At 47.3% G+C, this 16403-nt stretch overlaps 1 protein-coding gene across 4 annotated transcripts in view; it reads left to right on the top strand.

Moving 5' to 3' along the window:
• Nucleotides 1-15965, top strand: part of ABL2 (ABL proto-oncogene 2, non-receptor tyrosine kinase) — a 101505-nt gene extending 85540 nt beyond the window's left edge. For 3 of the 4 annotated variants that reach the window (XM_029081143.2, XM_029081141.1, XM_007668933.3), the window contains 10 exons: nt 703-873; nt 3006-3301; nt 4441-4713; nt 5574-5658; nt 7936-8113; nt 10032-10216; nt 11103-11255; nt 12028-12117; nt 13413-13586; nt 14155-15965. In XM_029081143.2, coding sequence (XP_028936976.1) covers nt 703-873; nt 3006-3301; nt 4441-4713; nt 5574-5658; nt 7936-8113; nt 10032-10216; nt 11103-11255; nt 12028-12117; nt 13413-13586; nt 14155-15863 — 3314 coding nt within the window. In that variant the 3' untranslated portion in view covers nt 15864-15965. The remainder of the gene's footprint in view (nt 1-702; nt 874-3005; nt 3302-4440; nt 4714-5573; nt 5659-7935; nt 8114-10031; nt 10217-11102; nt 11256-12027; nt 12118-13412; nt 13587-14154) is intronic. The other variant, XM_029081144.1, reaches the window with a different exon arrangement.
• Nucleotides 15966-16403: the final 438 nt, after the last annotated feature.

Below are 16403 nucleotides of genomic sequence, written 5' to 3'. Positions count from 1 at the left end.
GGGACCTGAGTTTTAATCTCAGCTCCGCCACTTGTCTGTTCTGTGACTGTGGGCAAGTCACTTAATTTCTCAGTGCTTCAGTTACGGCATCTGTAAAATGGGAATGAAGACTGTGAGCATGTGGGGCATGGACTGTGTCCAAACAAGATATCAGGAATTCTCTATCTGCAAACAGATGGTGGGTTTTGGTGATTGTGTGTGTGTGTTTGTATATATTATATGTATATGCATATATATACATCTACTTAATTTTTAGGGAAGCTGACTATATTGAACTATTTTTCATAAGAAAATATACAGTATTTCCTTGTAGGAAAGAAATTCAGTATGACTTGCAGAATTTCCAACTTCATTTTAAGATAACACAATACTTCCCTTCCTCTCCTGCACAAAAATTTTACAGTTTAGAGGATGAATCCAAATCAGGACTGAAACACATTTTCATTTTTGCTTCTGTAACCATCTTGCACTGTTCTTCCCATGTGGGATGCTTTGTTGTGCTCAGAATATTAATAGGCTGCATATTAGATTCTGGAACATATATATATGTTCTCTCTCCCTGACTATGAACGTGGAAGCCCTGTCCCACCTTGGGAGTTCTCATTATAAAGGAGTAGCCAGGAATTATGTACGTGCACTGAATTCAGACTAATTCCTTCCTTTTGCAGGGATTGTAATTTCTTTCTCTGTCTGTCTTTTCAGAGGCCTTGCATCGCCCCTATGGCTGTGATGTTGAACCCCAGGCCTTGAATGAAGCCATCAGGTGGAGCTCCAAGGAGAACCTGCTTGGAGCCACTGAGAGTGACCCCAATCTCTTTGTTGCACTTTATGATTTTGTAGCAAGCGGTGACAACACACTCAGCATCACCAAAGGTAAGGTAAATAGGGAACTCAGTATCTTCTCACACTTTCCATTATCTCATGGAAACTCTGATTCTTGGAATTGACTTATGGAAATGATGGGAAATGATTGCATATACCTGCCCAAGGGGCTCAGGAAGGTGTGATTTAGAAGGCACTCATCCCCACAGCATTGCCATTGGAGCAAGGTGATTCATATTATCACAGCCAGTAGTTAAATTAATCGTTTTGTTGAAGCATGTGGGGGCGGGATGGAAGGAAGAGTCTCAGTGAAATGACATTGACAGGTAGAATTCTGTTTCAACGGTAAGATGAGACGCGGCGCATACCAGAAGAAAAGGACAAATAGAATGACTCATTGTTTATATTTGAATGAAGAAATGGAATATGTAAAAAGGCAGAGAGACACCTGGCTAAAAAAAGGCTCTTTGTTGCCTGCAGAATATCTGGAAACAGGCTATCTTTTGTGTTTTTAAGACCACTGGGTAAAGGCCCCCTAGTGTGAAAAGAACTTGAGGGAATATTTGGCTTCATATCACAAGCATTTCTTGAGTCACCTGTGGGTGAGGCCTGATGCTAGGTGCTCTGGTGGGTTGTGGTACATACCAGAGGACTAAGATTCAGCAAGGAATCTTGTCCCTATTTAAAGTTTTCCTACTAGTACCCTTTTTTCTTCTTTGCTAAGTGGTATTTATAGAGCGCTTACTGTGTGCCAGGCCCTGTAATAAATGCTTGGAAAAGTACAGTGTAATAGAGTACTGCTGAGGAGTAGTGTTTCCTAGTGGATAGAGAACACGCCTGAGAATCAAAGGACCTGTGTTCTAATCTTGGTTCTGCTATCTGTCTACTGCGTGTCCTTGCCAAGTCATTTCTCTATCAGTTTCCTTATGTGTAAAATGAGGATTGGGACTGTGAGCCCTTTGTGGGACAGGGACTGTGTCCAACCACTTATCTTGTTTCTGCCCCAGGGTTTAATACAATGCTTGTGGCACATAGTAAGTGCCTAACAAATACCATAAAAAATAGAGTTGGTAGACATGACCCATGCCAACAGAGAGCTTACAGTTACAGGGGGAGGCAAGCATTAAAATGAATTACAGAAAGAGAAATAGTAGAGCATAATGCTGAGAACATAAGTGCCATGGAGGTGGCATGGGGACTGCAGAGGTGGAGAGGTCAGGGCTGGAGAGGTCGATTGGGGAAACTACCCAAATGAAGTTGGGGGAGAGGGCGAGTTGGTAGTTGAAGCTGTGGGAGCAAGTGAGTTACCTAGGGGATTGGGTGTAGATGGAGAATAAAATGGGACCCAGACCTGAGTCCCAGACCTCCTTCAGGTAGAGGGCGAAAAGCACTAAAGGAGCCTGAAAGGACCTTGCTTCTAATCCCGGCTCTGCCTCTTGTCAGCTGTGTGACCTTGGGCAAGTGACTTAACTGCTCTGTGCCTCAGTTGCCTCATTTGTAAAACGGGGATGAGACTGCAAGCCCCTTGTGGGATGTGAACTTTTTCCAACTGGTTTTCTTGTATCTATGTAGCACTTAGTACAGTGCCTGGCACATAGTAAGCACTTAATAAAAATACCATTTAAATAACAGCAACCCAGAAAAACAGGAGAGGACAGTGTCAGTTAAGCCAAGGTCAGTGTTTCCAGGAGAAAGGGGGAAAATGGGAGGTCTGCCGTGTTGAAGGCAGCTAAGATGTTAAGAAGGATTAGGAAGGAGTAGAGGGCATTGGATTTGAAAAGGAGGTCATCAATAACCTTAGAAAGGCAGTTTCCGTGGAGTGGAGGAGGTGGAAGCCAGATTGCACGGAGGCAAGGAGAGGAAATGCTTTGTTTTACTTACAGCTGTGTTGAGCTTTGCCATTATAAAATTTTCTTTCCTGAGGCCTTCAGGTCAGATGTCATGCAATTTTAGTGTTGGTTTAAAATCTTATTTGTTCCCAGAAGCTGTTTTTCACCTTTGATTTTCATGTTTTTAATTTTCCTCAAAAAACTTGGAAAATACGCCTAAGCGTGCCTACAGACAAGAAATCTTCCTTCTTCAAAGGGAAAGCTTTCAGTAGTGAGTCTTATTTGACGAAGAGCTGAGTGGATTTGGAATGAAAATCTCACTCTGTTTCTCTTTGCCTCTGCCACCGAATTCAGGTGAGAAGCTCCGAGTCCTGGGTTACAACCAGAATGGCGAATGGAGTGAGGTGCGCTCCAAGAATGGGCAGGGTTGGGTGCCAAGCAACTACATCACTCCAGTGAACAGCCTGGAGAAGCATTCCTGGTACCACGGGCCCGTGTCCCGCAGCGCAGCCGAGTATCTGCTGAGCAGCCTCATCAACGGGAGCTTCCTGGTGCGGGAAAGTGAGAGCAGCCCCGGGCAGCTGTCCATCTCGCTCAGGTTCGAGGGACGCGTTTACCACTACAGGATCAATACCACCGCAGATGGCAAGGTGAGACGTTCTAGGGGTCCCCGGGATTTGATGCAGGAAAGGAAATGTTCAATGAAGGTTAACTTCGGTAAAGAACAAGAGCAGCATCTGTTGGTGCATTAATTTATCAAGTATTTATCAGACCTTGGGTTCCGATCTGTTCATTTCCACACAGCTTGCTTTGTGTACCCTCCCCCGAAAAGAAAAACAACAAAACAAAACAAACAAAAAATCAGGAGAGGACAGTTCAGTGAAGCTGAGGTTAGTGTTTCCAGGAGAAAGGGGAAAAGGGAGGCCCACAGTGTTGAAGGCAGCTAAGAGGCTGGTAAGTTAGCTTTTGGGGATAGGCCTCGATGTCAAGTTGCTGGAAGCCAGTATCTGTTCAGAGTGAGCTGGTGGCGAAAGCGTTCACTGCATGGTCTGTAGAATATAGGATGGGGAAGCTTGTGAGAAGGAAACTTGAAAATTATGTCATGGGGTGAGCCACCTCTTCACCTTGAAAAACCCTGGCTTGTTTGCTTTTCTAATCAATTTTTAAATTGAATGATTGAATACTGGCTGAACCCAGGAACTAATGAAATCCGTTAACTTGAGGTGAATGAGATAGTTGGCTAGAAAATCACCACTGCTCTGATTTCTGGATGTCAATGCTTGACTTTACAGTGAGTAAGAAATTCCCCATAGGTAGCTTGCGGTCAGATGCCCCAAAGGAAGGACCTTTTCTGGTGGCTGATGTTCTGACAAAGGCAAGGGTTCTACTTTTGGTGGAGATTTTACTTCCAGCGGGTACCGTTAGCTACCTCCAGCCAGAGAAGTTTCCTTTGATATACTCAGTCGAGTTCGGGCTCCCTTGGAACCCATTGGCAGATGGACTGAAGTTGCTTTCCGTTCCGAATGCGCACTGTTCTGCTAAGGTGTTCAGAGGGGCTGAGAATCCAGGCGACCGAAGAAGCATCCACCCAAGTATTTTGCTTTTTCTTTGGAAAGAACAGTCCACTCTCAACTCCTGACCCATTTTAATCAATCAATTGTATTTACCGAGTGCTTACAGTGGAACACTCTACTAAGTGCTTGGGAGAGTACAGCAGTACAGAGTTGGAAGACATGTTCTTTGCCCACATTGAGCTTCTCTGAAATGTCTTCTCTCCTTTTCCCACTAGGTGTACGTGACGACAGATAGCCGCTTTAGCACTTTGGCAGAACTTGTTCACCATCACTCCACAGTGGCTGATGGACTGGTGACAACCCTACACTACCCAGCTCCCAAGTGCAATAAGCCCACAGTCTACGGAGTGTCCCCCATCTATGACAAATGGGAAATGGAACGAACAGACATCACCATGAAGCACAAACTCGGGGGTGGACAGTATGGAGAGGTGTACGTTGGCGTGTGGAGGAAATACAATTTGACGGTTGCTGTGAAAACACTAAAGGTGAGTAGAAGAGATTCACTGCCCTCGGGCTTCTCTTGTCGGTGCCTTCAGTCACTTGAAAATAGCAGCGTGCCTCCAACTCAAGAATGTTTTCCACCCACCGATGCCAAACACATCAGCAGATTTTGATGGTAAAACCCTAGCTCCTCTGCTGATGATACAGCCGCAGAGAATCTCAGCAGAGGCTTTAAGGCCGCTCTCTGCAATGCAGCGAAACCCACATGTAGGAAAAGGCTGACAGAGAGGGCTGCTACTGCTTTTGCTTCTCTCAGTGGGCTGCCAGAAACAAATTGTGTCGTTTTTGAAGGAGGCCTAGTGTGACTTGTTGGCCAAGGCTGCCTCCTGCTGTCGAGGAGGGGGCTCGTTTTCAGTGAGTCAAAAATACCAAGCCAGTTTCCCTTAGCCACCCACCTGACCTTCATTTTTTCTTTTATCCTTGCTCCCAGGCTCTGGCCGTTTTATTTCATCACCCTACAGCTAAATTTCCATGTTGTCACATCACTTCTCCAGCTGAGGAGTCTTTCAAAGCCTCCCCAGAAACTCACAAATCACCTCTCCTTAATGTGCTGGCAGCTCTTTTTAAAGCAATAAAGGGTCCAATTCCACTGTCCTATATTACAGTCGATTATAGGTCATGATGGCTGAATTTCATTCAGCATTCTGGTTGGTAGAAATCCAGTCTGGCAAGTCGGGGTGTCGACGAAGTAGTGAGCATCGGTGACTTGCAGTATCCCGCTGTCAGACCAGTGACCTCCAGCCGGCCGAGGGTGGTGTCATTTGAGCGATGCATCGAAACTGCGGGTCAGCTGGCCTGCAAGTGATTAAGAGGGGTTTCCCTCTTTTCCTTCCCCTTTCTCTAGGAAGACACCATGGAGGTGGAAGAGTTTCTGAAAGAAGCCGCTGTGATGAAAGAAATCAAACACCCTAATCTGGTACAACTGTTAGGTGAGTGAAGTGCCTGCACTGAGGGGCTATTTCTTTGTAAACACAGTTGACATGAAGCTCTGGAAATCAGCCAGTATCAGTGAAAAGGAGACAGGTGGCTTGGGCTTAGTTGGTTTCCCCATTATATTCTGATTTCTTAAATGACACCCTTTATTTCCTGCAGAGCATACCAATACCAGTAAGGTAGACAAAGCCCCTCAGCGTGACTGTCGGCATTATAATGTGACAGTGTATGGAAGGGCCACAAGCAGAGAAGAAGGGGGAGGACAGTAGCTAGGACTGAGCTGCCCTCTGGGCCACTACCCCACATCCCCATTTGCCACTTGCTCTTTCACATCCTGCCATTCTCTTTGCTTTTCTTGCTCCTTCATCTTCAACTTATCCACTCCTTCCATTTCAACCAATCAATCAGTCAAATTCATTGGGCGCTTGATGTGTTCAGAGCACTGAATTAAGTGTTCGGCTGAGTACAGTATTACAGAGTCCACAGCCACATTCCATTTCCCTACTCTCTTCTGTCTTCTCACAAATCCACTAGCATGGCAGCTGATGGCCCAAAAGCCCCGCCCCAAATTCAAGATTTTTGGGGGTGCTTTTGAAGCCCTTTCTTCCATTTCTAAAATTTAGGAAAAGTTGACCTGCGTTTGTCTTATTAGGACATAGGTGCTCCAGGCTGGACCATGTCTTTGTAGTGTAGTTATGTACAATGGAATCAAAGGTGGGCATGTAAACAAATTATTTTGCTTTGGTTCAGTTTTTACCCTTGGCAGCATTTAGGTAGACTTTCCCAGATTCCTATCGTGTGGGAGATTTGTCCCAAAGCAGGCTATGGGTGATTCACTCCAAGTAAAGGAGAGTGTAGTTTATCTCATCTGTTATAAAATAATGCCCATGTTTTGAATATGTGACCCCTTTCTCCTAAGAATTTCAAGGACAGTTAGTGTCTCATTAATCTTCACGGCATCCCTGAGCTGTAGTTTGGGGCATTGTCCAAGTGAGGAAATTCCACCTCCCCAAGTCAATAGATTTAGCCAGAAAGTGCCAGGTTTTCAGTAGGGCTTAGCTGTCTCTTATCCTGGTCGAGGGCCGCGAACCAAGTCTGTGCCTTTTCAGCCAGAATATTTCATGAACCGTGTTTAAAAATGAGAAGACAGATATTGATAGGAAGCCCCAGTTACTGGGGTCAAGATATACTGATGGACAGCTGTCCTAAGATTCTGTCTGGAGGGGAGATGTGTGTGCTAGGTTCAATCATTGCTATTTCTTGAGCATTTACTGTGCGCAGAGCACTGTGCTATGAAGTTGGGAGAGTACAATATAACAGAGTTAGTAGACATGATCTTTGATCCTGCACTGGCAGCATTATTGGAGCTGCCAGAGGCAGCATCTGTAGTGGAATGAGGAATAGCAATGGAAAGAAGGGAAAACAATCTTTTGTTTCTCTCCCTTTGCCCCCTCCAGTCCATCCTGGGAATGGGAGCCAACTGGTCCTTTCCCAGAAGCCCCCAGCTCTGCTTTTATCAGTCTAGGTGTATTGTGTTCCCACCATCCCCAGGATGGGTCCTGAGCACTGTGTATGCTCTTCCAGCAGTAGTTGAAAGCAGCCATGCTGCTTCTCTTCCCTTATCTTCACTCTGGCCTGGCATTCCCTCTCCTTTCATATACTACTCTCCCCCTCTTCAAAACCCTCCTGAAATGGCATCTCCTCCAAGAGGCCTTCCCTGACTAAGCCTCCATTTCCCCTACCCCATCCTCAGTCCTACAGCACTTAGGTGCATAACCTAACACTATGCCATTTCCTTTATCTGTAATTTACTTTAATGTCTGTCTCCCCATTTAAGACTTTAAGGTTCTGGTGGCTTAAGACTTTAGACTTTAAGGATCATGTAACAGATGTAATATTGGGCATGTAACGAACTCTAGAAATTTCAATCATGCTGCACCCCATCATGGAATGAGTCCATATGTCCGTGCTTCGGCCAGACCCTTGCCTAGACATTCTTTAAATCCTGAGGGTCTGGGGAATGTCAAAAGAGCAAACATAACGAAGACCAGAGTTTTGGAGTGGATTGCAAGGAGATCTTCTCTTCTCTGTTTCAGCAACATCATGCTGATAATGAAGAAATTTATGAGGAGAGAGGGGAAAAAAACTAACAGAATTGGCTTTCAGTACTGTCTGTGATGGTTTGGGGTTCATTGCATGCGCTGGGGGCTGAGAGATCTTTTTGTCGAAAATATTTTCCACCTCTGACCCTTTGACCTTTCTTGGCCTCTCAGGCGTGTGCACCTTAGAGCCACCTTTTTACATCGTGACCGAGTACATGCCGTATGGGAACCTGCTTGATTACCTTCGAGAGTGCAACCGAGAAGAGGTGAGCGCAGTTGTGCTGCTCTACATGGCTACGCAAATCTCCTCAGCCATGGAGTACTTGGAGAAGAAGAACTTCATCCATAGGTGAGTTAAGCGCCATGCTGCATGTTACATGCTTTGCATTAGTATTACTAATAATAGTAATGGTATTTTTAAAGCGCTGACTGTGTGCCAGGCACTCTAAGCACTGGGGTAGATACAGGGTAATCAGGTTGGACACAATCCTGTCCCTCACAGGACTCTGTGTCAATTCCCATTTTCCATATGAGATAAATGAGGCACAGAAAAGTTAAGTGACTTGTCGAAGGTCACACAGCAGACAAGTGGCGGAGCTGGGATTAGAATCCAGGTCCTTCTGATTCCCAGGCCCGTACTCTATCTACTAGGCCACTCTGCGGTAGAGGGGACATGCCTGCCATTAAGTCAAGGAACCTTTGCACAGGGTTTGCAAGGTTTGCAAAATCTTCTCAGGGTTTGAGGCTTTTTGAGTTGCCATTTTCACAGTTGCAGTTATGTCTCATTTTACCGACCATTGGTCTTTAGTTATTTAAACCTTCACGACAATAAAATTATGTTTACTACATTACAAACTTCACACATAGCACAGCTCCTTGTCTTCGTTTCTTCAAAGACTTGGTAATGACTTAAGAAATTGGTGTCAGCAATTCTGTGACAGCCTATCCTTTACTATCACTTTTTATGACAGCTTAGTTTTTATGCTGACCTTCTGAACCTTCTTCTTCTGCAACTTGTTTTTATGTTTAAGAGTGTGCTGTCATCACAGCACCTTACTGTTTCTGGGGAGTCACTGCTAAGCTGCCTGTTCACCCAACGAATCCCACATTGGTTTGTTTAGTTTAACTTTGTTTAGTTTGGAGGGCGCTACTGAAAAAAAAATGCAAAGTACCCTGTATTTTAATATAAAAAATTTGAGGTGGGGGTTTTCTTGAAAAATCATTTCTCTTTCTCACCCCCCCTCTCCCTACCTCAAAATTTGAACTCCAGAGCTATCTGCCTGTGCAAAAAATGACTAAGGGACCTATACTGGACCATTTACTTTCAAATGGGAATTCTCCCCTTCTTGACTTTAAACTTGTTGTGGGCAGGAAAGTGTCTGTCGACTCTGCTATACTGTACTCTCTCAAGCATTTAGTACAGTGCTCTGCACCCAGTAATTGCTCAATAAATATGATGGATTGAATTTTTATTCAATCTTCATGCTCCCTCTAGTGGTTCTGTTTCCAGCTTTGTGTTGCAATCTCCAGCTGCTGACAAGTGACAGGTAGAGGCTTGGGGGAGATGGGGACAGGCTTCAGAGAACCTACAGGCCCCCAAAGCCACCATTTTGGGTCCTTTCCATTCTGCTTGGAAATTCCCAGATCTCTTCAGAGCTCTGTGATGAACGAGATCGGAAGTCCAGTCAAAAAAGCCCAAGGAGTGATCGCCTCCCTGGGAGCAGTGGATAAGAGTAGAGGAGTTAACCGGTCATTAGAACAACTCAGCCATCCCAAAGAGAGAATAATTTCTTGTATCTTCTGCATTTTGAATCGTCTCCGTAGAAGGTTCAAAAGTTCCCCTTGGTATTCTGCACAATGTTCCACACTGCTTAGGATCTGCTAAGTTACTCACATGGATCTAGTCAAAGTTAGGAGTCTCTGAAAGATGACACCCCTTGTTCACAGTTTGGTGTGAGACCTCTGGTTTCCTTCCAGAAAGCAGTCTTTCCCACACACAAAAAACACCAACTCTGTTGTCAGCTTCTGGGTGGATGCTCTCATCAGTCAAATCAGTGGTATTTATTGGGCACTTACTGTGTGCAGAGCACTGTACTAAGCACTTGGGAGAGTACAGTAAAACAGAGCTGGCCGAGATTCCCTGACTGCAGTGAACTTGCAGTCTAGAAGGGGAGATTGACATTAATAGAAATGAACAGACACTGGAGGGGAGTGTTAGAAACCTTTTTGCTCTTGGAAAGTAATTATGGTGATCTTCTCTCCTACAGAGACCTTGCAGCCCGAAACTGCCTAGTAGGTGAAAACCACGTGGTGAAGGTAGCAGATTTTGGCTTAAGCCGACTAATGACTGGCGATACCTACACCGCTCATGCTGGAGCCAAATTCCCTATCAAGTGGACAGCACCAGAGAGTCTGGCCTACAACACCTTCTCAATTAAATCAGATGTTTGGGGTAAGAAGTGAACACGCTTCCTCTGGGTCGGGTGGATGATTTTTTCCTGTTCCGCCCACTGCTTCTGGTATTTTATCCATTGATTTCCCTTCCTGAGAAAGATCATCTGTGGAATCATTTTTCTTCTTGCTTTACCCCATCGTCTTTGAAGGCTCAGAAGGCTGATGGCCTGAGTGGAGTTCTGTTCAAAGCTGGCAGCTCAGGTCCAGACCTAGTTCTTGACTCTCCATATAACAGTGTGCTAAAACCAGCTTAAACTCTCTGGGGCTGAGTTCCGATATCTGCTCCGCCTTTGACTTGCTGTTTAACCTTAGGCACCTCATTCCTCTGAGCTTCCATGTCTACTTTGGTAGTGTTCGGGTAGCTGTACCTCCAAGAGCTTTTGGAAAATATAACTATTAAAAATGGAGGTGAGGCACTACCTAAAGTGTTATGCGTGAAGTCTTAGTTATTGGGCTCTGAATATCTCCTCTCCAGTAATCACCAGTCTGTTCTCCCATAACCCATGTTTTCAGAACACTATTGAGAAACGTGATAACAGAATTTAGCTCACACTCAACAGCATTGGTCAAGGCATGAATACTAGAATGTGAGGTTCTACAAGAGTCCAGCTCCCGCATTGTAGAAAAACTGACTGTAAGGTGTCACTGTTCTGTTGTCAGGTGCTTTTCCTTACAGTGAATTTTTTTTGGATGTATGGCCCTGATTTTGAAATGGGCCACCACTAGCAAATATAGACAGTTGAATCTACTGAGGAATGTGCCAACGAGACCAGAACTTGTTAGAGTGGCCCAGCAACCTCATTTAGCCAAAAAATGGCCTAACAAAAAGAAAAACATCAGAGAAGAGGCATGTGTCCTTTCTTTTGTTTCTGTTCCCTGTGCAGCTTTTGGTGTGCTGTTATGGGAAATTGCTACCTATGGGATGTCACCATACCCGGGTATCGACCTGTCACAGGTCTATGATCTGCTGGAGAAGGGATATCGAATGGAGCAGCCAGAAGGGTGTCCCCCTAAGGTCTACGAACTGATGAGGGCATGTGAGTACGCTTTTGCGCTTTGGAGATTATCGCATCTCCCCATTCCAGATTAGGCTGCAGAGTTTTCTTAAACACCTCACTTCCTCTCCTTGACCTTTGAAGTATTTTGAATGACTTGAACAGAGAGAGCGAAGCCCACCGCAAAGAATGGCGCCATTTTGTTGAGTAAGATATGAAAGATAACATTTTGAAAATTAAGCATTTACAAATGAACACCTAAAAAGTCTAATTTTTTTATTAGTGGTGCCTATTTATATCATGTTTTAGTCTATTTTGTAAATCTTGGGAACACATTACTACTCTTTACATTACTTCCTATGAAAACTATGCTTCATTGAGTGCTTTCATCAGCACTGTTTTCCTGTAACCAATTTAGAGTGCTAATTGGAGAGCAGCAGTATGCTCAGTATCTCAGGGTGGTTTTTGAAACCCAAAGCATTTCCTCTCTGAATGATGCTAGTTTGAATCTAAAAAATCACGTTGCATATTCTGTTAACTCCTTATGGATCCCGAGAAGCTGTTTGCAGCTCCAAACGAATCTGGTTCACCACTTTATATTAATTGATGTCCCCACCAGAGAGACAGGGTCATTTCCAAGCTGAGGCGAGCTATGCGAGTGAGAAAAATGGAGTCTGTGGCCATGACCCTGACATTCCAGTGTTTCTAAAGCCATAATGAGTTGGCAACTAGAGGACCGAAATGGGGGCTGAGCTGGGTTGTGCCCAGTTCCGTTGGAAACATGGAACACTTTCCCCTATTCTTAACACTACAGGCTGGAAGTGGAGTCCTTCAGACAGGCCATCTTTTGCCGAGACACATCAAGCTTTTGAAACCATGTTCCATGACTCAAGCATCTCTGAAGGTGAGTGGTCTGGCTGCTTGTCCATGACCGATCAGCTTCTGTGGTAAGGGTGGATTCCTGGAGCTGTTCATTTGGCGCTTCAGAGATCTTTTCTACTGCGACTACCTGGTGAGGGAGAGTTGTCTCAAAATTCCACATCATCTTTTAAAAGCAACATTGCATTCAGAAAGGCATGACTGAGTCCACTCCTAAGAGGACAAACTGGAGTCAGATCATTAGGGTACAGGAAAGAGCAGAGAAAGGAGAAACACTAGGGAAACGCTTTGATCTATCCCGAGTGGAGAAGCAGGTTGTAAAGTAAATAGTCCCCTTTCTGGCATCCAGCTAAGCCCAGAGAGCCGGCCCCAGCAATCGTTGGCAAGTCACGTAACTTCTCTGTGCCGCAGTTCCCTCATCTGCAAAATGGGAGTTCAGTACTTGTTCTCCCTCCAACTTAGAATATAAGCCACCTGATTATCTTACATCTACCCCATTTATTATTGTCATTTTTATTATTGTTACATCACAGGAGAGAGGCAACAAGAGAATAGATCCCAGGAGGTGTCATTTGTTTGTTTCCATTTCTGGGGACAATAATAATAATAAAGTTGGTATTTGTTAAGCACTTACTATGTGCAGAGCACTGTTCCAAGCACTGGGGTAGATACAGGGTAATGAGGTTGCCCCACGTGAGGCTCACAGTCTTCGTCCCCATTTCACAGATGAGGGAACTGAGACACAGAGAAGTTAAGTGACTTGCCCACAGTCACTCAGCTGACAAATGGCAGAGCTGGGATTCAAACCCATGACCTCTGACTCCCAAGCCCGGGCTCTTTCCACTGAGCCACACTGCAGGCCTGAGGGAGTCCGGCCATCCGTGGTGCCATCTATATAATGGAAAAAGACATCGCCTTATCACTTGGCTCCCTGGAGCGATTTGGAGTCTGGGAAACTGCAGGCCTGTTCTTGGACCCTGCTCAATCCTATTTCTGGAGCCCTTGGGGAGATACTTACTGGCTGATGACCATTCTCACGACTGGACTAAAACTCGAGGGCAAGGACAGCTTCTCACAAATCTTCTGTCTATTCCCACCACCCTGTAGACTCTCAGGAAATATTTGTGTACCTTGGCTGAAAGGTCCAGTGATCACCGCTGCCCCTTCATCTACACTTTTCCATATCTCTGGTTACGGAGATAAGATTCTTGGCTTCCCTTTCAGGCCCAAATTCCTAATCTCAAGAACTCAATTTTAAAAAGTTAGCGATGTCTCAAAAATGGTGGTTAGCTTCAACTCTAACCTCTCCCATCCTTGCAGAAGTCGCCGAGGAACTTGGGAGAACAGCTTCCTCTTCCTCCATCGTCCCTTACCTGCCCCGGCTACCCATGCTCCCCTCCAAGACCAGGACCCTGAAGAAACAGGCCGAGAACAAGGAGAACATCGAAGGGGCACAAGAAGCTGTAGAGCACTCAGCCTCCAGCTCAGCACCAGGTGAGGCTCATTGGAGAGTGGGGAATGGAAAAGCCTTCCATTTTAAATGAGCACAGCCAAGCTGGGAAATCCAGGACGTTGCCACTCTCCCTCATATGCACTGGATAGCCCCTCCCAGGCTCTCCATGCACAGTTGTCAGACTTCCCTTGATTGCGGGGGCTAAATTGTGCCATTGGTTTGAGGGAATGGCAAAGGTCAAGGAATTAGAAGGGATACCAGACTATGTTCTTCACCTCCACCATCCAACACTTGAATCTGAGGCTCTATCAGGGTGTATAGCTGATGGCTTATGATGCTTTTTCTCCTCAGAATCCCACTGCCATTTGATATTTAATCTGAGCAGGGGAGGAAAATAACGTTGATTTAAACCCGACTCATCGAGTAGTAATTAATAGAATTTATGAAGCACTTCCTGTGTGCTGGAAGAGAATATCCAGGGGGGAATTAGGCAAGGTTCTGTTCCCTGGCGGGGAGGGAGGAATGAGCCATGGTCGAGGCAGTTCATCACCCTGTTTGCCCCGGTCAGGCACATGGTCACAGAATTCCCGTTTGGTCCTTCTTCTGTAGGATTCATCAGAAGCACACAGCCTACCGGTGGGTCCCCGGCTCTGCCTCGCAAGCAGCGGGATAAGTCGCCCAGCAGCCTCTTGGAGGATGCCAAAGAGACCACCTTTACCAGGGACAGGAAGGGGGGCTTCTTCAGCTCTTTCATGAAGAAGCGAAACGCCCCCACACCCCCCAAACGCAGCAGTTCCTTTCGCGAGATGGAGAATCAACCCCACAAGAAATACGAGCTAACGGGTAACTTCTCGTCTGTCGCTTCCTTGCAGCATGGCGACGGGTTTTCTTTCGCTCCCACCCAGCAAGAGCCCAGCCTGGCACCGCCCAAGTGCTATGGGGGGAGCTTTGCACAGAGGAACTTCTGCAGCGAGGATGGTGGTGGCGGGAGCAGCGGTGGCGGAAGTACTGGCGGGGGGTGGTCGGGCATCACCGGTTTCTTTACACCTCGCTTAATCAAAAAGACGCTGGGCTTACGAGCGGGGAAACCCACGGCTGGCGAAGAAGCCTCCAAGCCTTTTCCGAGGTCCAACTCTACATCTTCCATGTCCTCAGGGCTTCCAGAGCAGGATAGGATGTCAATGACCCTTCCCAGGAACTGCCAGAGATCCAAAATCCAGCTGGAACGGACAGTGTCCACCTCTTCTCAGCCAGAGGAGAGCACGGGAAGGGCCAGCGAGCTGCTTCCCAAGAGGTTGGAAGAGGGGCCCGGCCTCGGCAAGGAGCGGCCGAAAGCCAAACTCTTGTCCCGAGGAGCCACGGCTCTTCCTCTCAGGACTCCTCCCGGGGATCCGGCCGGCGCAGAGAAGGACGGTGGGGGCCCGGTGGCAGCCCCCAAGAGCAGAGAGAGGAATGGCGGGACGAGGCTCGCGGGGGCCGGGCCTGCGGAGGAGGGCGAGAGGCCGGGGTGGTCGTCTCCGGCCAAGGCCGCGGCGGGACTCCCGACCCCTCACAACCACAAAGTGCCAGTCCTCATCTCGCCCACGCTGAAGCACACTCCAGCCGACGTGCAGCTCATCGGTACGGACTCTCAGGGGAATAAATTTAAGCTCTTATCCGAGCATCAGGTCACCTCCTCCGGGGACAGGGACCGGCCCCGACGGGTAAAACCAAAGTGCGCCCCACCCCCACCGCCGGTGATGAGGCTTCTGCAGCCCTTGGGCCCGGATGCCACGGAGGACTCGAACGGGCCCACCGCCGCCACGGGACCGCCCGGACCAGAAACGCAAGAAAGCGGGAAAAGGCCAGGCGCCGCGGGCTCTGGCAGCGGGAAAGCTGGGAGGCCGGTGATGCCTCCGCCTCAAGTGCCTCCGCCTCCCTCTTCCACCTCGCCGGCCAAAATGGCCAACGGCACAGCCGGCACCAAAGTGGCACTGAGAAAGACCAAACAGGCAGCTGAGAAGATCCCGGCGGACAAAATCAGCAAAGAGGCCCTGCTGGAATGTGCAGATCTGCTGTCTAGCGCCATCGCCGAGCCCACGCCCAACAGCCAGCTGGTGGACACTGGCCACCAGCTGCTGGATTACTGCTCAGGCTACGTGGACTGCATCGCGCAAACGCGCAACAAGTTTGCCTTCCGGGAAGCCGTGAGCAAACTGGAACTCAGCCTGCAGGAGCTGCAGGTGTCTTCAGCGGCTGCTAGCGGGCCCGGGACAAACCCTGTTCTTAATAACTTATTGTCTTGTGTCCAGGAAATCAGCGATGTGGTGCAGAGGTAGCTACTGCCTGCCGGGCTGGAAGAAACACACATCGCTTCGGAGAGAGGGAAAGGGACGTGTTTTCCTGTGTTCTCGCTGTCAATAAGGAAGACTGATACTTGAGTGAGTTTGTGAAGTACCTCAGATCACTGAGTTCTCACGTTTACAGGTTCATCTCAAAAAAAAAAAAGAAAAAGAAAAAAAAACCTCAACAAACCGTGAGGAAGGGGGAAGAAAGTGGAGGTAGGGTTGGGGGGTGGGGATTGGCGGGCTGGAGGGTGGGGGGGTGGTCGGGGATTGAGGGGTGGAAGCTGCAGGGTGCAGCGGGTCAAGAATTTACCTTCCTGACCCATCAGGTGATCACTCCAGGGCATCCACTCCACTCCTGCTCCTCCTGGAGTGGGAAAAGGGTGTGTGTCATCTCAGCCAGGGCATCTCCTCCCCCTCCCCGGCTCCTGCACTCTGCACTCTCCAAAAGGGTTTTTTAATCCCTCCGTGTCGTAGAAGGAACCAGGGGCTCCTCAGCTCCCCTGAGGAGGAGGTCATCTGGCTCTGGGGGAA

This window comes from Ornithorhynchus anatinus, chromosome 16 (assembly GCF_004115215.2).
Source record: "Ornithorhynchus anatinus isolate Pmale09 chromosome 16, mOrnAna1.pri.v4, whole genome shotgun sequence".
Classification (NCBI taxonomy): domain Eukaryota; kingdom Metazoa; phylum Chordata; class Mammalia; order Monotremata; family Ornithorhynchidae; genus Ornithorhynchus; species Ornithorhynchus anatinus.
This window is presented reverse-complemented; position numbering and strand designations above follow the sequence as displayed.